We start from the raw sequence: 19,775 nt of genomic DNA, 5'->3' as shown, positions 1-19,775 counted from the left end.
CGTAAATTTGGAATTTGGAAGTGTTATGTGCACCTGACGAATGGGCCTTTAATGCTCATGAAATGTTCCTCTGCGTCTCTAGGAAAGTCTAAATTGTCACTACGGGAGGTTTGCTTTGGTTCATGTATATAGTTTTATATATACATAGTTTTCTGTCATTTTACTTCCAGCATTTCTGCGGGCTTTGATTTTTGTCTTTTTTAAGCAGGATGGAGTCTGGTCTTCCTCCTACTCCCCTCTGTATTTGGTCCGGAGTATTTAATTGTCTTATATTTAAAGCAAAGCTGATCTGTTCGGGTGTAAATCTTTTATAATCCTGACCTGCCTTCTGTCTTCCCCTCCCCTTTCATTTCCTCTTTTATGCTAATCATACTTTATTATTCTATTTTCCCTCTAATAAATAGCTGTACGTACTTTTACTGGTTACCCTAGAGATTATAGTATGAATCCTTGTTCTATTAAAGTCAGATATAAATTAGTGCTCTCACTGTTTCCACAACAATGCAAAGACATGTTTCGACCTCTCTTGCCTTTTGTGCCATTGTAACCGTGCATATATATGTATGTTTTAATATATCACATATAAAATATTCATCATGAGAGTATTATATATGAAAAATAAATCTACTTTTAAATCAACTTTATTGAGGTATAATTTATATGCAATGAAATAGACCCCGTTTAAGTGTGTCGTTCAGTCTGTCTACAAATATGAGTGTAATCACCACCTCGATCGTGATGGAGAATATTTCAGTCACCCAAGAAATTCCCCGGTGCCCTTTGCAGTGAATCATCCCGCCAAGTGGGCTGGTCGTGTGGAGAGTGCAGGGCTCATGTGGACACGTAAGGCGATGCTGGCGACTGCCTTCCCCGAGACCACCCACGAGGGGAAATTTCTCCACGAAGGAGGTAGAGTGGGTCCTGGATAGTCAAGGGGGAAAAAGACAAATGATGCCCAAACTGGGTTCCTCTGTCTCTCCCCAAACCTCTTCACCCCCAACTTTCCTCTTTTAGGGGTTCTTTCTCAGGAATAGAAACACCAGAAATTTGGGTGTCACCCTGGACTCCCCACACTCCCTGGTTTTCCATCCACCCACTGCTGTGTGGTCCACTTCCGTCCCCTGAATCAGGGCTCCATGTTCTCTTTCCTCCCCGTCCATCACCCCGGACAGTTCACGTCCCCTGTCAGTGTCCTCCTGCCCGCAAACAGCCCCTCACTGGTGTCTGACATGCTTCCTCCACGCATAATGATACTCCGTACCCAGGGTTCAAAATCCAAAGGACGCTAAATCTACGAAGAGAAAAGCCCCTCCCAACTCCTTTCCCCAGACATTAAGATCGACTCATCTTATCGGTTTCTTGTTTCTCTTATTTATTTCCCTGAAGATAATCTGCATGGTTCTGAGCAAAATTATATAGATATATATATATATTTTTCCCCCCTCCACCTTCTTTAAAAAGTGAACAGCTAACCCACACAGTTGTTATTCTGTTTCCCCCTCTAGTAAATATTTGCACGTGCTTTTCCTGGCTTCCTGGAGAGATAATAGGACCCTGGATCCATTCAAGCCAGCTATAAGTTAGTGACCGCAAGTGATAGCTCACGTACCCTCCCTTCGGCACCTTCCTTTCTCACCGGACAGTATACCACGGGGAAGACTCCCCGTCAATTCACACGGCGCTTCCTCATTTTTCCGAACAGACGCCCGCTGTCCCGCTGTACGGCTGGCCCTGATCTCCTTCCCCAGCCCTCTCTGAGGGATACTTCGGTTGTTTCCAACCTTTTGCAAACACGGTGGAGCAATGAATCACTGCTGTGTGTCCTTGCGGCGGGCTGGCCGTCTGGGAGAGATTGCTGCTGGCTCAAAGGGCGCGCGCACCTGTGACTCCGCGGCCGGTCACCAACTGCGCCCCTCCGGGCCTGCTCCGTCGATGATCGCTCCCTGGGTGGGGCCCGGCCGTGTCCGGGTCGCGGGGCCTCCCCACAGCCCCGGCCTGCCAGGGTTCCCGACACCCAGGAGCTCTTCGTCATCTGGAGGGGCTGCCTGACCCCCTTGGGGCAGCCTCCCCTCGGGCCGGGTTCAGGGCCTCCCCGCGTCCCCCCTGCAGAAGCCAGGGGGCGCTGCTTCCCCTCGGTCGCAAATCCACCCTGTGCTCCCCACCCCCACCCCGCGGCCTCACACTGCTGCGGTTCCCTATTGGCAGGGAGTCTGTGGGTCCAGCTGCCCCGGATTCTCCCGACTCCTTCCCACCACACAGCTTTTGCGCTCCCTCCTCCAAATTCCTGGCAACCCCTCCCCGGGACTGCTCGCCTTTGCCCTACGCTGGCCCTCAGCTCAGGGTGACCTCTAAGAAGGGGTGTCCTCGCACTTTGAGGCCCCTGCGTGGGGTACACTGGCCGCCCCCTGACCCTCCACCCCCTGTTTCCTGGCCTGACCGCGGGAGGCGGGGTCTCCTTGCCGGTTTCCCGGGGAGACAGACATGTCATCAGGAGGGCTAAGGAAAGAGCCCCTCAGCATGTGAAGCGGCACCAGCCTGAGCCTGGCTGGTCTGGGGGCTCAGGGACCCTCAGAAGCCGGGAGGAATGACCTGTGCAGTCAAGTGTGCCAGCATTTTGGGCCTCAGCCTGGAAGAAGGAAGGGAAGGAGGGAGGGAGGGAGAGGACAGGGCGAGAAAGGAGGGAGAGGGAGCAGAGGGTGCAGGGAGTGAAGACAAGATGCTGCCGTCTGGCCAGGGCTGTGGGTCAGGTCCCAGGAGAGAGGTCAAAGCCAGGACACCCCTGGCGGGGTGGGGCTTGCCTTCAAATTAGAAAGACTTTGGGCAGAAGTTCTTTAAAGTTCTACCTTGGACAAGACTGTGCCTCAGTTCTACCACTGGGAGGGACACTTGGCACCCAGTGTTTACGTGGGAAGTGCTCAGCACGGACCAAGGGTACCATCTGGGATGGGCCTTCCAGTCTGATCAGATCAGATGGTGGGCTGGGAGGGCCCTTCTGTCTTCCCCAAGGGTGGGGGAGCTGCCCTTCTGGTGCAGCTCTGGGCTGCGGCCCCTGGCATCCTCTCACTGATGTGGGGGGCAAGGGGCATAGGTTCATGGCCCATGCAGGCTCAGGTCAAGGGGTAAAAGATTAGAAAGCACCCCTCACCCCCAGCCCCACCTGTCACAACCTCTGAGCCCTCACTGTACATCAGCCCTTTTGGGATGGGGAGGACCAGGCCCATTAATTTGTCTGCCCATCCACCCACCCACCCAACCACCCATCCATCCACCCATCTAACCAACCACTGTCCGTCCATCCAAGCACCCACCCATCTAACCAACCACCATCCACCCATCCAACCACCCATTCATCTAACCAATCACCATCCACCCAACCACCCGCCATCCACCCAAACATCCATCCATCCATCCGTCCATCCTTCTAACCAACCACCGTCCACCCGTCCACCAGGCACACATCTGCCCACCCACCCATTCACCCCCTGAAAGTATCTACGTGCCGAGTGCTGGGAAGCAGTGGAGCCCCGCACGGAATGTTCTCAGTGGTGGCACGTCAGAGTTATTTACTGATGGTCATGATCAGCATCAGCTGGGATTGTCACAGGGACCCGCGAGTCGTACTGCGTGGGGGCTGAGGCTGGAATGGAGGAGTGAGTCGGGTGAGAACTTGAGGGAACTGCCTTCTGGGCAGAGGGCGCCCTGTTCCAAGAGCCCAGAGGCAGGCAAAGCCCGTCTGGGAGAAAGAAGAGAAGGACGTGGGGTTGCGCTGCTGCTGCCTCTGGGTGCCCTGTTGCTAACCCCCGGGAGAACCCCGCCCCCCAGGCTCTCCCACAGCCCCGCAGGTCCCTCAGGCTCCAGCTCAGATCAGGGCCCCCTGGCGTTGCTGGCCTCCGCGGAGGGGCCTCTCCACCTGGACTGCGAGCCATTCAGGCCTGGGCTCTTGTTCTCAAGCCTGTGTTCGGCAAATACCAAGGCCACACTGTAACCCTCAGCTTTTTACAGATCGTAAAATTTGCCATTTTAACCATTTGTATGTATACAGTTCAGTGGTGTTAAAAGTACCCACTTGTTGTGGGGGTAGGGGACAGCCACCAGCACCAAAACACTCAGATCTCTCCCATCTGGCAAAACCGAAACTCTGGTCCTATTAAACCAGCTCCCCATCCCCTCCCCCTGGCCTTTTTTGAGGCGGAGTAGTATTCCGGTGTATGGATAGACCAGGCGTGCACCACGCCGCTGGGAAGCCTCGTTCCCGGTTCAGCCCCTGGGGCCAAGCACATGGTCAACGAACAGTTGGTTTTTGGCAAAACTCTAGAGTGAAGGGAGCATAGACCTCGTCTTGACCACCTCTCTTTCTGGTGCAACTCAAGGCCCCAGAGGAAGGAAGGGTCTTTCCCCCAAAGTCCTAGGGGGTTTCCAAGGAGTTCCTACCAGGGATTTAAACAGTCCACACTAGTTGGCCTCACCGTCTCCCGACGCATGACCTCTGCAAGCTTCCCCAGATAAAGCAGGAGAGGTGGCCAAACACTAGGACAGTGGGACACTTGGCCCTGTGTGCCGTGTACCGTGTGAGCCCTTGTCTGAAAGTCACTTCCATTCCAACCAGAGCCTCGCCCCCACTCCTCTGGGCCTTGGATTGGAGACCAGAGGCTGTCTGGGGCCACTTGTGGGGGCCACGTGCACGCCGAGTCTCCGGTGAGTTTTATTACCGTTCTCATTTTACAGACAAGCAATGGGCCCAGGGCAGAGAAAGGACTTGCCTCGGGTGACAGAGCCCAGCCTAAGGCCCAAGCTCAAAGCCCATCGTCTACACTGACGGAGGAAGCCAGTCCTCACTACCCCAGCCTCCTCCCCATGTCCAGAGCTCTCGGGAGATGGAGTCAGGGCCCTAGGGCAACCCAGGTCTGGCCTATCTCCAGCCTGGAGAGTCAGGATCACCTCTGAAGACGTCCCCAGAGCTGATGTGGGGGCGTCACCTTTGGCCTATCCCTGTCCTCCCTGGGGGAGGCTCGGGGACCATCAATGGATCGCGGCTCCTCCAGGCTCCTCCCGGCCCCCATGAGGACAGGTGCCTTCTCTTCTTCCACACGGCTTGTGGGCCACACTGGCGGGGGGCACCGGGGGTGGCGGGCATCAGTGGGTACCCTCCCGGTGAACTTTCTGCGGAAGCCCCCGCCCTTCCCTTTCTGCTGTTCCGCGAGGGGCGGAGACAGGACGGCAGCACCACTGGTGGCCGCGGGTGCTTCCTCTGTGTCTGGCCGGCTGCGTGGTGGCTGGGACCGGGGCCCTCAGCCCTGGCAGGGCCACCCAACGGCCTGTCTCTCTCAGTCAGACTTCCTCGAGGCCAGGCCTCCGCACCCCACACCTGCAGCAGCCCCCCACGGCTTTAGAAGGTTTATCTGCCAGAGGGGCTTTGAGGGCGGGGAGCGGGGACCCTTATCTGCCTGCCAGGGACCTGCCCTACGGTTGGGGCTTTGTAATCTGACATTGTGATTTTTTCACCCTTGTCCCAACCCACCCCCAACCGGGAGGGAAGATTTGCTGAATCATCCCGGGGAGGTGGTTGCAGGGGGCTGGGGACGAGGCAGCTGGAGGGCAGTGATAAGTCTGAGGCCGGGCAGGGGAGCGCTGGGGGCCGGCCTGGAGGAAACCCGGGGCTGTGACGGTTTCCAGCTAAGATTGTTGGCTCCTGCAAAGCTGCCTCGGGGACGCTCCACTCTGGAAGCCCCAGTCTCCCTCCCAAAGGAGGCCAGAGGAGGACTGGGCCACAGGTGGGCCGCCTGAGAGCCACAGGGGCCTGGCTGGGGGACCCTGAGCCTGCACAGGACGGCTCCCAGGACCATCTAAAGCACTCGAGCTTTATACACTGGGCCCTTGCGGCCCCAGAGGGGCGCCAGCTGGTCCCCAGACCCCAGCAGGTTGGGAGTGGAGCCAGGGGCTGACCTGAGGCCTTTGTCTCCCCAGGGCCTTTGCACCACTGGTTCCTTGGCTTGGGGCAGTCCCCACCCCCGCCCTTTGATGTATCAAACCCTTTTTGTCTTTCAGATGTCTGCTTCCTCCAGGAAGACTCCTCTGGCCCCAGGGTCTGGGCTTGGTGGCCCCTTGGCCTCCTACCGTCCCCTAGGTGCCCCTTCTCCTAGGTCTTTCCCCACCAGGGCCCAGAGTACACACCCAGCGAATGCTGTGGAACGGAGATTGGGGTTCTCTCCTCCTGACCCCAAGAGTTTCCCTCTCTTGGGACTAAAAGTCTGAGATCTGCAAGAGGGGAGGAGAGCCCTGGAGGGTGTGGGCAGGCCCCCTGCCCTGTCTCTGCCGCAGAGCTGAACCAGGAGCAGGGAGAGGTGGTCTCAGCCCGGGCCTTCCCCGGCCCTGCACGGTGCCCTTCACTCCTCCTGCACAGCGGTCTGACTTTCAGGCGTCTGGAAGAGATAGTTATGCCCCCAGCATTGGCAGTGGGCTGTTTACAGAGACAGGGGTCCTCCTGGACACCCATAGTGGGAGGGTCTGGACCAGAGGCCAGGCGGGACGTGCTGGGACTTCCCCAGAATGCTCTCTGCTCCCTGATTTCTGATTCCCCCCAGAGTGTGGTGGGCAACCGCAGGCCGGGGCAGAGGGGTGATTGACGCCCCTGAGTCAGTGGCCACATCCCCTGCTGCTCCCAAAAGGGGCTTCTGGGGCAGGAAGAGCTGCCCGCGGTGGTCGCTTGGCTCCCTTCCTGCTGCCCAACTGAGCTCAGAGATAAGTCGTTGCTGGGCTGAGGGAGGCCCGGGGGCTTGGGCCTTCCCCAGAAATCATGTCAGGGTTCCTGGTGCGGAGGAAGGAGCCTGAGGGCCACGATAACCCCTTTATTTTTAAGAGCTCTGGGAGGAAGTCCCAAGTCACCCTTTGCAGAAATAGCTCTGAGCTACATTCTGGTGTCTGTGGCTCCAGCTGTCAGCGGGGACAGCCCAGGAGAGGAGCCTGGGTCAGTCCGCCACACGACAGCAGGGAGGACAACTGGGACCGGGGAGCCCGTGGAGCCCGGGCCTGTCCTCCGAGGTCAGAGCCACCCGCCGGTCGGGAGCTCCTGGGAACAGCCTGTGGGAAGAGCAGCGGCTCTGGGCCCAGCCGTGTGCGCAGGGGCTGGCCCTGGTGACCGGCTGGGGACCTGCAAGTCACTTCACCCCTCCACCGCCCCTGCCTCCGTGTCCTCCCCAGGAACACTGGGGTGATGGTGCCTCGCCCACGGAATCCCTTTTCGTGCCGGGCTGGCCTCGCCGCCTGCAGTATCACAGTCTAGCTCATTGTCAGGAGCACCCAGCAGGGGTGAAGCCGCGAGTAGGAGGTGGGCGCCGCGTTTCTGTCTTCATCCGCTGCAGGCTGCGCCCTGTGTGGGGACCCTTCCCGGCCCCCATGTGCCCCACGGGCCCTTGGATGGGCAAGCTGCCCAGTGCCACGCCCACCCCTCGAGCCCCTTCTTTGAGAGTTGAGGAGAGGAAATCTGGGACTCTGGGACCCTGGGGCAGACAGAGTCTAGAGACTCCCAAGGCCACGGGTGTCATTTTACAGAAGGGGGACCCTGAAGCGGGGGCCAGAGTGGTGTCCCAGCCTCCTGACACCTTGCCTGGGGCTCTCTCCGTCCCCACCTCTCTCTTACAGGAGGGAGCGACTAGGCCCTCTCAAGGAGGCCTGCCCTGGCCACCCGTGGGATGGGAGGTCCCCGTGTCACCCTCACTCCTGTTCTGTCCCTCCTCAGTGACCCCACTGAGCTCCAGGAGGACAGATGTGGTTTCAGATACCCCACGGGCCTAGCTGGTGCCTGGCAGGTGGCACGCATCCGTCTGTGCCTCTGGAAGGTCATGGGCCTGGACCGTCACAGGGCACCCCAGGGAGGATGGCCGTCCACTCTGCAAACACAGACAGGCCTGGCCCTCCGCTGGTGCCCCAGGCTGGGCAGAGGTGAGGTCCCTGCTGGCTACTCCCGCCCCCAGGAGCTCTTGCCCTCTCTCTTCTCCCTCTTAAACGAATCACCTTTCTCCCCACCCCTACCACCTCCTGCCAAAAAACCCCCACATCATGGAAAACCCAGAAGTCTTTCTAGAAAAGGGAATTTTAAAAATCTACGGTGATGCCGCCCTCACCCCCCAGTCTAGCCCCTCAGACCTTGGGGTCTGCCTGACCCCCGATAGGTGGTTTCGCTGCTGACGTCAGGCCGTCTGTGCCCCGAGCTAGGGCCCGGGAGCTGGACTCCGGCAGGAGCGGCTTCTCCTTACAGGTAGGGAGCTGGTCTTGCCGCCCCTCCCGACCTGAGGGTGTCGTTCAGCCTCTCATCCCTCCTGCCCTTCGTCTACACTCGCTGAGACTCAGTTTCCTTTCACGAGGCAGGGATGATGAGGTATTTGGCTCCAGGCTGGGCGTTCGGCGCCTGACCTGAGCCCAACTCTCACCCTGAGACTGCAGGTAGGAATAGGAAAGAAATGCCCTCCTGTTCCCTTATGTGTTCGGGGATAAAGAACCTTCCAGAAAAAGGCCTTGAAGAAGGGCTAGGCAGCATCAGCACCACTCTGTGCCCGGGGAGAAGCAGGGTGTCCACTCTGCACCCGCATGGGGCTAATTCCTAGCTGCATTTGCCGGTGTGCCTGGGAGGTCGAGGGCCCCCCTCCAAGGAAGCCCAGAGGGCCTCTTCCTCCCTGGCTCTTGTCGTTGGGGTGAAGTGGTTGCAAGTCTCTCTCTCTCTGTCCTGCTCCCCTTTTCCCGCTCTCTGGGCCACCAGGCCCTTGATAACACTTGGAAGGCGCTATCAGCCGGGAGTGCCCTCCTGCCGGAGCCCACCGGCCTGCTCCATGCTGACGGTTGGCAGCCGGCACCGCCTGATAAAGTTATCAGGCTAAGCCTGAGCTCCGCCGCTCAGTACGCGCTCCTGCCTCAGATTTCCCTCCTCCTGCTTTCCTGCCGTCGCTCCTCCTGCGTGGGAACCCCGCGTCCTGCCTGGCTCTGGGCTGGGGCCCCCTGGAAGCTGGACACCAGGGAGGTGGGTGGGAGGGGACAGCCCCCCACCAGGGCCAGGAGGAAGAGCTGCATGTCCAGGGTCTGCTTCCGTTGCTCCCAAGCCAGGGGCCTCCCCTTCGGGGTCCCACCCCACCTGTCACAGAGGAGCCAGGGGCCCTGAGGGGGTCGACCAGCCATCCTCGCCTTAACTGGACATCTGCCAGGGGCTGGGCCCCAAGCTGAGTGTTGGAACACAAAGGATTGGACCCAATGCCCTCTGCGAGGTGGCTCACAGGCTTGGGGGGCAGGGGCAAGGCCTCCAGCACTTGTCAGGAGAAAGGAACCGCCCGCGGTGCTGGGCACAGACATCTAAGGGAGCCCTAGGCGGGCAGCTGGGGGGAGGGGCGGAAAGGCAAACCTCAAAGCAGGGAAAGGATGTTTGAGCCGAGGGAGCCTTTTTTTACTGCCAGTGATAATGTTATCATGCGTGCCCACTACAGAAGAATAAAACACACACACCGAAAACTACGGGGGAAGGAGTGCACACGACTCCTTTACTCAGCAACAGCTCGCGGCGCGTCGATACGCTGCCACTTATCCTCGCAAACTTCCTTCCGTGTGCGCAAGGGACCAAGTGGAATCGGGTGGTGATTTTCAGACCACTGCTTTACTGCAGATACCGTGAACAGCTTCCTATGTTGACACATTTATTCTGCAAAATCTATTTTCTCTTCAATTTTTTCAGTCGAAAAATATAAACACACGCACACGCATGCACACACGCGCACACACACATACACGCACACACCCACACAGATCCAAGTTTCCTTTGGAAATAGCCCCAAGGGTGCAGCCCAGACATCCTTCCCAGCCCCCAAAGGCGGCTGTGATCGTTGGTTTGGTGGATTTTCCTCAGATCCGTTTCTTTAAGGGTCGACAAAGGTACGACGCTGCCTTGTTGTTAGGGAACCAACGAGCTGTGCTGAAACAGGCGTCTGACTCTGGGCAGACCCCGGGCCCCGGCAGGTCCGTCCTGCCAAGGCACCCAGGCCCGTCTCAGAGGCTGGATGCAGTCCGTCGTCCGGACACATCGCCGCTCACACAGCCCAACCTTCTCTCACAGGAGCTCAGAGTGGTTCCGGGCTTTCTTCCCCCACTGCAATGGGCTCAAGAAGACGCTCTTGCAGCTGATCCGAGCGCCCACCTGTGACTATTTCCTTAACAGGACCTCCTGGAGTGAACTGGAAGGCCATGGGCAGAGCACATGTGGCGGACAACTTTCAGGCACTGGAGCTGGGTTTGAGGCTGAGAGAGGGTTCCCGGGAGGCAAGAGGGCGCTCCTGGCAGAGGGAACCCTGTGGGCAAAGATGCGTGTCCGAGACATTGAGAGTTCTCTGAAGGCCTTCTGGGAGGAAGACATTGCTGCTTGGTTTAGAATTCCGGGAAAGTGGCTCAGAATGACCTTGCCATTATTCCGTGTGTCTCCCCTTCCTTCTTGGGGAGCCCTCCACTCCCTGACCAGCCTGGGCAGGGAACTGGGGAGGAACTCAGGCCCCCCACGCAACACTTACCAGGCCACACCACCTGCCCACACACCCGCCCACTGGGTCCTCTCTCTAAAGCTGAAATGTCTCTTGGGCTCCTCGCCTGCAGGGCTCAGGTGCCTTTACAACATTCTGGTGGGTCTTGGGTCCCTTGTGCTGTCTGGGGCTGGCACCAGGCTCTGCCCCACCATGGGTGGCCAGTGGGCTTCATAGACCTCTAGCCAGCCCAGATTTTCATCATTCTCTGGTCGCTTCCACTTCCTCCCTTGCCCCAGCAGCAGGCCCTGCCTGCTCACCTCAGTCCCTCTGCTCCTTCCAGGTCACCCCGCCTCACTCTGTGGGGGGACAGGCGGGGACAGGTGGCTGGGACAGGCCGGTGTCCACTCAGCCAACACAGAAGCCTGGGCTGACCCTGGGAGACACATTTCCATCGTTATCAGTTATTTCCATGGAGGGTTCCACTGAGCACCTCCCACTTTGTCTGTCAGGGGCCCAGGTCCCAGCTGGGGCCCCGGCGGGCTGCCATGTGGGATGTGGCCACATCCCGGGGTGATGTGGCCTGATGCTGCCACCGCTAACTGGACATATTATCTGAACATTAATTCAGTTGTTGCATTCCGTTCCCTGACGTGGCCGATTTGTTTTAGTATTAAAGCGTGCTGTTAACATCGCTAACTTTGTTACCCACTGCTGAGCAAATCGCTGTGCTGGTGCAGCTGCTGGGGACATCTGGAGGTCTCCCGAGGCCCAGCCGCAGCCCCCCAGCCCTCAGCCGGGCCGGGGAGCGGTCACCCTATCATTTCAAAGGCCACAACATGCCCTGGGTTCTATATAAACAGAGTTCCCTAGAGTTGTGCCATCTGTCCCACAGCCCTGGGGGAAAGGCCGCTAGCCTGGCTTCTGAGGCACCTTGTTGCTAACGGGCAGTGTGACTTGGGCCACGTCCTCCCCCTCTGGGTGTCTGTCCCCTTACGTGGCAGAGGGAAGCCATGGGCAGTCACCACAGGGCTTGACAGTGTCTTTCCAGTTTACACATGTTTACTCGGTGGGATTTCAGAGCAGATAGGCAGCAGAAGGGGGACAGCAGGTGGAGGATGGGACCGTGACGTTCCTGTGCACACCTGCCGAGCCGCCAGCTCCCGACAGAACCTGGACGGGGCGCTCAAGGCCTGCAAAGTGCTGGCCTATCTACGAGCCTCCTCCAGGGAACGCAGCCCTGCCCCTGACGCCTGTCCTTCCTGTGACAGCTCTGGGAGAGTTTGGGGTTGGGAAGGGGCAAGTGGCTTTACTCTCAGGCTCAGGGCACACGCAGAGGAGCCCACAATCCCCCACAGGAGCCCTGAGCCGGGGCCTTCCATACGGGGTTGAATCCTCCCGCTGGGGAGCAGGGTTCACCTGCCCCACCCTGGCCTCCTTTCTCAGCAATGTGCAAATGGGGTTCTGGCCTCCAGGGCTCCGAGACTGCTGTGGCCCCCCAACCCCTACAGCGTGTGGGCCCTCTGTGGGGGCGCTGATTGCTGGAGCCTCGTCAGACGAAGAAAGGCGCATTGTCTTGCCCAGTTTCTCTTCCTCGCCCCGCCCTGCTGCAGAAGTGGCCAAAATCCTAACATTGGTGTGGTTTTGTTTAGCAAACAAAGAGCATGCAAAGCAGTTCCCATCCATGTGTGTGCGTGTGCGCGCCCAGTACCCTCCCTTGCCCCTGACACCCAGGCCTGGCCCCCATGTGTGGCTCCCTGTCTCTGGGCTCCACTGCGTCCCTGGACAGGAAGAGAGAAGGGAGCACGTGGTCTCCAAGGCTTTGTTGGGAACCCCCACAAACGGGGAGCCTTCAGAGGGGCCAGACCACACTCCTGTGCAAATCCCAGCCCCCTACCCCTGCTTCTGCGTGCCTGATGGGGCACTCTGGCTGGAGTAACAGAAAGAGCCTCTGGAATGAAGCAGAGTAGGGGTCCTGCCTGGCCAGACCCCGAGCTGGGGGGATGGGAGGTTGCCACACCCCCCAGAAGGCCTCAGAACCCCACAGATTCACAGCAAAGGAGCGATCTGGGGGGAAGCATCTGTGGGTGCCTTTGGGAGGAAGGTCAACAGAGACTTGAAGACCATCTTGCCTTGGAATCAGATTCTATTCCCAGCTCTGCATTTGCCCGCAGCATGATCTTGGGCAAGTTGGCCAACCTTTCTGAGCCTCCACTAACCCCCTCTGAAAAATGGGATAATGATACCTTCTTTGCAGAGGGTTGTGCGGGTTCGAGTCGATGCGCCCCGGTCAGTACCTGGAAGAGACTCGTTTAGGAGTGCCTGGTGGGTGGACCGGGTGTGGGCTTCATGCTGAGGGCACCGGAGACTGCCTTCTAGCAGAGGACAAAGTGACACATGTAACTCCCATAGCAGGTTCAGTGGGTCCTGAGTTGTAAGCGGGGAGCCCGAGGAAGTCCGCTCTCAGAGCTGGGAGAGCCTCCAGGTGGAATGGCCAAGGGAGGCTTCCTGGAGGAGGCAGCATTTCAGCAAGCCTCAGAGGATGGGCAGGACTTAAATGGCGGCTACTCGTGGCCAGCCAGCACTTAGCACGTGCTCAGCCCTGCTCACTACTGTGCACGCCTGGTCTCAGGGAACCTTCCCAATGGACAAGGAAGCTCTGTCACGTCGTACAGCTAGCAGAGGGTGGCACCAAGCTTAAGCGAGTCCTATTTCAAAGTCTCTGTGGGCATATAAGTCTCTAGGGATTAGGACGAGGATGGCATCCTTGGGTGCCATCATTCAGCACAGGACGGTGATTACATCGAGAACTTTGAGATGGGAAGATGACCCTGGATCGTCCCACCGAACCCCATGGGGTCATAGGGGTCCTTCCAAGAGGAAGACAAGAAGGTCAGGCAGAAGAGTGAGGCGGGTGGTGGAAGCAGAGGTCGGAGCTACCCGTTTTCGAGAAGGATGAGGCGGCCACAGCCTCTCCCTGTAGGAATGCAGCCCTGCCCCCACCCTGGGTTTTGCTCCCAGGACTCATTTTGGGTTTCTGACCTCCAGAACTGGACGGGGATAAACCGTATGGTTTTAAGCCACTACCCCTGTGGCAATTTGTTACATCCGCTGGCGGAGACTGATACAGCCCCCGACGGAGACTGATACAGCCCCCGACGGCAGGAGCCTCGCCCCAGGGGGCTCCTTCACTTTTGTTTCCGCACTTACCAGTTTGGTCTGAGTCCACATCTCCCAACCCCTCTGCCAGCAACTCCAGAGCTTTCTCTGACCTTTTTTTTTTTAAGTTTTAAATTTTTTTAGTAATTTCCGCACCCAACGTGGGGCTCGAACTTAAAACCCTGAGATCAAGAGTCACGTGCTCAACCGACTGAGCCAGCCAGGCGCCCCAGCTTTCTCTGCCCTTCCGAGCCCCCGACCGTCCCTCCCCAAAGCCTAACTTGTGCCCAGGACACACTTAATAAATACTGGTCAAGGGTAAATAAATCTGTGTCTTTATTTTTATTTACAGCCGTTGAGAGGGACGGGCTCCTGAGAGCATGACTGCTTGTCTCTCCAGCCTCTTGGCCTGAAAGCAGAGCCGGAACCCTAGGGGCCAGCTGCGTGCCAGTCAGAAGTGGGGGGGCAGCTGGCACATCCAGCTGAAGCAGAGGGGAATGAGGCCTCCCACTGGGGCAGGAAACCGCTCTGGCTGTCCATGGCAGCCTGAAAGAGACCCACTAAAAACCAGATTCCAGTACAGTGGGCAGCAGGCAGAGGGGGAGAATTTCTGTTTGGATTCCTATTCTGGACTATTCTCGACATCCTTGTTCGCAGGGGGCTATGCTGGCTTTCTGGGCCCTGCCCGAGGGAAGTAGCCCAAGCTCTTAGACTTCTAAACAACCTCAACTCAAAGAAGACCCAGCCCAGTTCCCATATTTTGCAGCAGGAAAATATTGGTTCAGAGAGGGAAAGCAGCTTGCTGGAGGTCACACAGCAATTCTGTGAATCTCAAACCAAGCTGAATGATTCCTGCCCAGCACTGACTCCGGGAGACACAGGATCTAGGCACAGGAGCCTGGCCTCCCTCTGGGTCAGGGGACCCCAGGGCAGGCTGGCCAGGAGATGGGGGATCTCGGCGCAGGAGGGTGGCCTCCCCCTGGGTGACGGGACCCCAGGGCAGCCTGGCCAGAGCCTGGGGCAGGTGCAGCCTCACTTGAGATTGTGCTGGCTTTCCCGGTGCCGCCGCAGGTCCACCTTGCGCTGGAAACCCTTGGTGCACAGCTCGCAGCTGAAAGGCTTGAAGCCGGTGTGCTTCCGGCTGTGGGTGATGAGGTTGGAGCTCTGGCTGAAGGCCTTCCCGCACACCTGGCACTTGTGGGGCTTCTCACCTGCGGGGCAGCAGGGGCCGTGTCAGGGCTGTCGGCGCCAGGCCCGCTGTCCTGCCTTTGTTCACCGGACTAGGCTGTGTTACCTCAGGGCCCGACAGGTGCTTTAGAAAAGAACTACAAAAGGGAGCCAGGAGCACAAGGCCCCGGGTTGCACCCTGGGCGAACAGGGACCACGTCCAGGCACTCAGGTAAGAGCCGAGCAGTGAATGAGGGGAGGAGTGAGCGGACGGCGAATCTACCTGCTGGTCTCACTTCCCCCCGCAGTCACACTGGGGCTCCTTCCTTCCCGGGGTTTTTCCCACGCGAAGTGTAGTTAAGGAGCGGCGGGCCCAGCGCCCCCCCCCCCCCCCCGCGTGGAGGGGAGCACCCCTTGCTTTGTAACTTGAGCGCACCCCTGCCTGCAGCAGGGCCTTTTACGCATGGGATGGGGGGGTGCGGGGAGAGGCGGCTTGGGACATGCGGGGCGGCCGGGGAGCCCCGGGGCCGGCGAGGGGTGCGCCTCACCTGTGTGGATGTAGGTGTGTTTCTTCATGTCCGACTTCTGGTGGAAGCGCTTGCCGCAGAACTGGCAGGGGTAGGGCCTCGTGTCTGAATGGATGAGCAGGTGCGTGGACAGGGTGGACGAGCGTTTGAAGGCTTTGCCGCACATCCGGCACTCGAAGCTGCGCTCCTGCCGGAGGAAACGAGGCCCTGGGGGGTCAGGCGCGGGCGGGGCCTCAAGACCCAGGACTGCCACGCCAGGTGCAGGTCCGGGCCCTGCCGGGATCCCCTGAGGAACAGGACACTCGTTGGGGGGGCCTCGAGAACGGGTCCTGGCGGAGCAGGACCCAGAGACCCCCATTTCTGCATCCCAAGAGGGGGCCCCGAGGCCTGGGGCCTGAGAGGCCTCCTCTGGGCTTTCCCCTGCAACCTTCACAGTATCCAATGCAAAATGAGCCTCACCACGGGTTTGTTGACTGACTGATAGATCGACTGACCTGGGACATGGTCATGGGCTTTGCAGGGCTTTGGTTAAGAGTCTGTATTATTGGGGCCCGTTTCTGGCTTCTGCCACCTCGAGACTGCATGACCTTAGACAAGTCATTTAACCCCTTGAGACTCAGTTTCCCCATCTGTACATGAGAACAGCAGTAATGAGCTCAAAGGGTAGAGAGCTGAGCCAGCAACTAGCATGGGGTGTGTGCTCACAGCTGAGAGCTCTCATGGCCCTACCCCGCCTCTCCCGGTGTTAGCAGCTCGGGTCATTTCGGGCACTTTCCCTGGAATGGAATATTCGAGAACCTAAGTGGGACAAGAGGGTCATTTAAGCCTGATGCCAAGATTCTAAAAGTCGAAGCGAAGGACCCTGGCTCTGCGCACACAGCCCACGCCGATCATTTCTGAGCATCCCCCTGGGCCAGGAGCTCTCCCCGCAGCACATTTGGTCCACCGGGGAGGGAAGTCAGTTAAGAGTGGGTGTTGGGAAAACGATAACATAACTAGAACTAAAGCACCATTATTCATTATCAAGGACAAGGTAAAGTATGTATGATATAACAATTTTTAAAAGAGGGTTTTGGGGACCCAGAGGAGGGAATAAAGGACCCCTGATCTGAGTCACCCTCAGGGGCAGGGTGAGGGGTCCGGCCACAGCCCCGAGGCTTCCTGCAGAAGCTTCCCGAGGCTTCCAGAACAGGAGTGGGAGGTGGGGTGGGGTGTCCTGGGCTTGGCCTGCTGCCCACCTGGGAGTGGACGTGCGTGTGCTGCTCCAGGCTCACGGCATGGCCAAAGGTTTTGCCACAGACATCACAGGCGAAGGGCCGGGTCCCGCTGTGAGAGCGGCGGACGTGCACTTCAAGCCCGTGTGGAGTGGAGAACACCTGGGGGCGGGGGGCAGAGCATGAGGACACTGGGGGCTGAGGAGAGGGAAATGGGCCTGGGGTCCCAAGGCCACCCCCATCCCCTCTACACCCAGGCACAGATGGGCATGAAGCAGGAGAAGCACCGGAGTGCCGATTCCGCTGGAACTGCTGTGTGTCCTGGGAAGGTCCCTTTCCCTCTCTGTGGTTTGGATTCCTGTCTAGAAAATGGGGGCTGTGGGAGCATGTAAAAGGCCCCTCCTGGCCCTAGCTAGGGGCTGAATGGCTGGGAGTCTGCCACAGCCACATGTGAAGGCTGGCACTGACGTCACCTTGCTGTGTGCTCTGGGGCCAGTGATGCAGCCTCGCGGAGCCTTTTGTCCGCATCCCCGGGCTCAGCGAACCACGGTGAGGACGAGCATTCTGAACCCTCGGTCCCACTGAAGGACCCAAGATTCACAGCACAGGGAGCACCCCGCTGCCAGGGACCCGGGGAGGGGACACGGAGCAGGGCCCGCGAGCCCGCCCACACCCCAGCTGCCCACCTTGTTGCACTTGATACAGTGGTACGTATCCATGCCCGGGGAGCAGCGGAGGCTGAAGTCCAGGGGTGGCTCAGTGCTGGGCACCAGAGGGCTGCCGTACAGGCTGACGGAGTGCTCGAGGAAGGCAGACTGCATGGTGGAGGCGGCCTGCCGGTAGCTGTGGCCGTAGGACGAGGCCAGGGCATCCCAGGAGAAGCTGGGCTTGTAGAACGGGGGTGAGTCGGAGTCCCTATCCTGGGATGGAGGCATTACAGCAGGGGCCTCTGCGGAGAGTGGGACACACATATGGTGCTGATTCATTGAAACTTAGGGCACTGCTCCCCACCTCTCTCCACCTACTGACCTCATGCTGAGGGTTGTGGTGTGTAGCCCCAAACACTGACTGTGGGAGAGGGTCTGGGTCCAAGCAGAAGCTGGAGAGCCCAGATTGTATCCAGATGGCCTTGTTGGTCTATCCTGACTCTGTAACTCCTAGGATCCCTGTTTCCATGAGCCCATCCCCCCTCCATTCCACTTACACTGGCTGGTGGGGAGTGGCCGGGGGTCCCTGCCGGGGTACCTGGCACCAAGGGTGTCCTGCTCATGCTCTGGTCAAGCTCCAGCTCTGGCTCGTGCTTGAGGTCAGTCCAGGTCAAGCAGTGGTTTGGGAACAGGCTGCTGAAGACAGGATCATTGCTCAGGACTTGGTCCCTGGCTGCTGTGGGGAGACAAGACCATCAGTGATACCAGGGGACCCAGAGACGCACTTGCTGCTGTCCCCAGATGCTCGTGTGCACGGGCCCTGCCCAGGATGGTGGGAGCAGGGTGGAGGCCGAAAGGAACCCCTCGCTGGGGAGAACTCCTGGCCCAGTGTTAGCTTTCTGAGCACCCAACAGCCCTAAATGTTTTCTGAGTCTGGTTAGGACCCACATGTCCTAACCAGCTCCAATCCTGATGCTCCCACCATCTCACGGGGTCAGAAGAGAGGGATTCATTCATTCATTCATTCAACACATTTACTGAGCTTCTGCATTTGCAGAAGGGATGCCACCACCTCCCCAACACAGGGGGCAGGGAGCCCTGGGTGGGTGCCACAGGGGGAGATCTGACTCACCGGGTCTAAGGGCAGGAGGCCAGACCGGGTCATCTTCCTGGACGCGGGGCTGGTGGTAGGTGTGAGCTTTCTTGCTCTTTACCAGGAAGGAGCGTGGCATGGTAGGTGTGCGCCCACACCTGCGAGGGGAGTGGGGAGAACAGTTAGGAAGGGCGAGAGGGCAACAGCCTCTGTATTTTAGAGCCTTTTCCTGACATCGGATTCCACTGTCCTGAGTTGAATGGTGCCCCCAGAAATTCATGTCTTCCCAGAACCTGTGAATGTGCTCTTCTGCGGAAACACGGTCTTTGCAGATTTTACCTAAGATGAGGTTATCCTGAGTTAGGGCGGACCCTAAGCCCAGTATGTCCGGGGTTCTTATAAGAAGCGGGAACCTTGGGCCCAAAGACACAGACGCACAGGGAGAACACCATCTGGAGGCAGGAGCAGAGCTGGGAGGGTCGCACTTACAAGCCGAGGAGCCCAGAGGATCGCTGGTTCCACCAGAAACCACGAGAGAGGCTTGTGACAAACTCCCCCAGAGCCTCCAGAAGGAACCGACCTTGCAGACACCTTGATTTGGGATCTCTAAGACTCCAGAATCTTGGACGAACAAATTTTGTGTTGTTTGAAGCCTCCTGGTTTCTGGTAGTTTGCTGCAGTGGCTACAAACCCTAACCTCCCCCTATGCCTCCCTCGCTAGGAAATTAATACGCCCACCTTCTAGAACACCCCCACGGTCAGTCTTCTACCCACATGCCCTGAATCGCACCGAGAGCAGAGAAGGAAGGACAGGGGTGTCTTCAGATATGACACACGGTGGCCCCCCATACAGAAATCTGCATTCGCGCCCCTGTGGGAGCGGCACTCGGAGGCCATGGAAGGAGCAGCCTGAGCTAGGGTCTGGAGCCGGATGCTTAGACTCCCAGCTCACCCGCTGTGCACTTTGGGGCAGACAATTGACCTCTCTGGGCCGACTCCATTTTCTGTAAGGTGCAGAGTCCAGGCTTCTCTCTCTCTGAGTGGGGGTCGAGGAGGGGGTTGGAGTTGCATGTGGGGCTCAAGGCCTGAGAGGACTCCCCCATGTCACCCCGCTGGGAAGCCGGAGGGCATTTTGTGCCTGTGGTGAAAGAGGCCAGTGTCTGCCACCTGTGGGAACGACGCAGTGGGCAGCCCAGCTTAGCTGCGTGGTCACCGGACCCACTGCTCAGGGGGTGGGGGAAGACATGGAAATCAGGAAAGGGACGTGCTCTCGCTCTTGGGTGGGGGTTGGGCTGTGGCAGAGCCAGACCAGCCTGAACACCTTGACACTTGCCCCCCACCCCCTCTGCCAGATGTTACACGTCCTTAAGGCTCTGCTGAAGGCTCCTGGGAGACAGAGAACATCTGAGTGGTCCTCTCTCCTCCCAACCCCCAGGCCAGGCCCAGGCAAGAGTTCAGGAAATACTTTGCCAATGCCATTC

General features: G+C 58.7%; 1 protein-coding gene across 2 annotated transcripts; it reads right to left on the bottom strand.

Annotated features, from left to right (window-relative positions):
* Positions 1-14,678: 14,678 nt before the first annotated feature.
* Positions 14,679-18,433, bottom strand: LOC111146375 (growth factor independent 1B transcriptional repressor). 2 transcript variants are annotated; one of them, XM_022501906.1, is made up of 6 exons: positions 18,334-18,433; positions 17,800-17,937; positions 17,241-17,503; positions 16,579-16,716; positions 15,362-15,527; positions 14,679-14,857 (listed from the first exon to the last, which is right to left on the bottom strand). In XM_022501906.1, the coding sequence occupies exons 1-6, from the start codon at positions 18,431-18,433 to the stop codon at positions 14,679-14,681; spliced, it is 984 nt and encodes a 327-aa protein (XP_022357614.1). The 2 variants fall into 2 exon arrangements, with proteins under 2 accessions (XP_022357614.1, XP_022357615.1); XM_022501907.1 differs by lacking the exon at positions 16,579-16,716.
* Between the last annotated feature and the right edge of the window lie 1,342 nt (positions 18,434-19,775).

Source organism: Enhydra lutris, unplaced genomic scaffold (assembly GCF_002288905.1).
Source record: "Enhydra lutris kenyoni isolate GAN:26980312 unplaced genomic scaffold, ASM228890v2 scaffoldscaffold13, whole genome shotgun sequence".
NCBI lineage: Eukaryota > Metazoa > Chordata > Mammalia > Carnivora > Mustelidae > Enhydra > Enhydra lutris.
The sequence above is the reverse complement of the archived record's forward strand: the minus strand, read 5'-3'. Positions and strand labels throughout refer to the sequence as shown.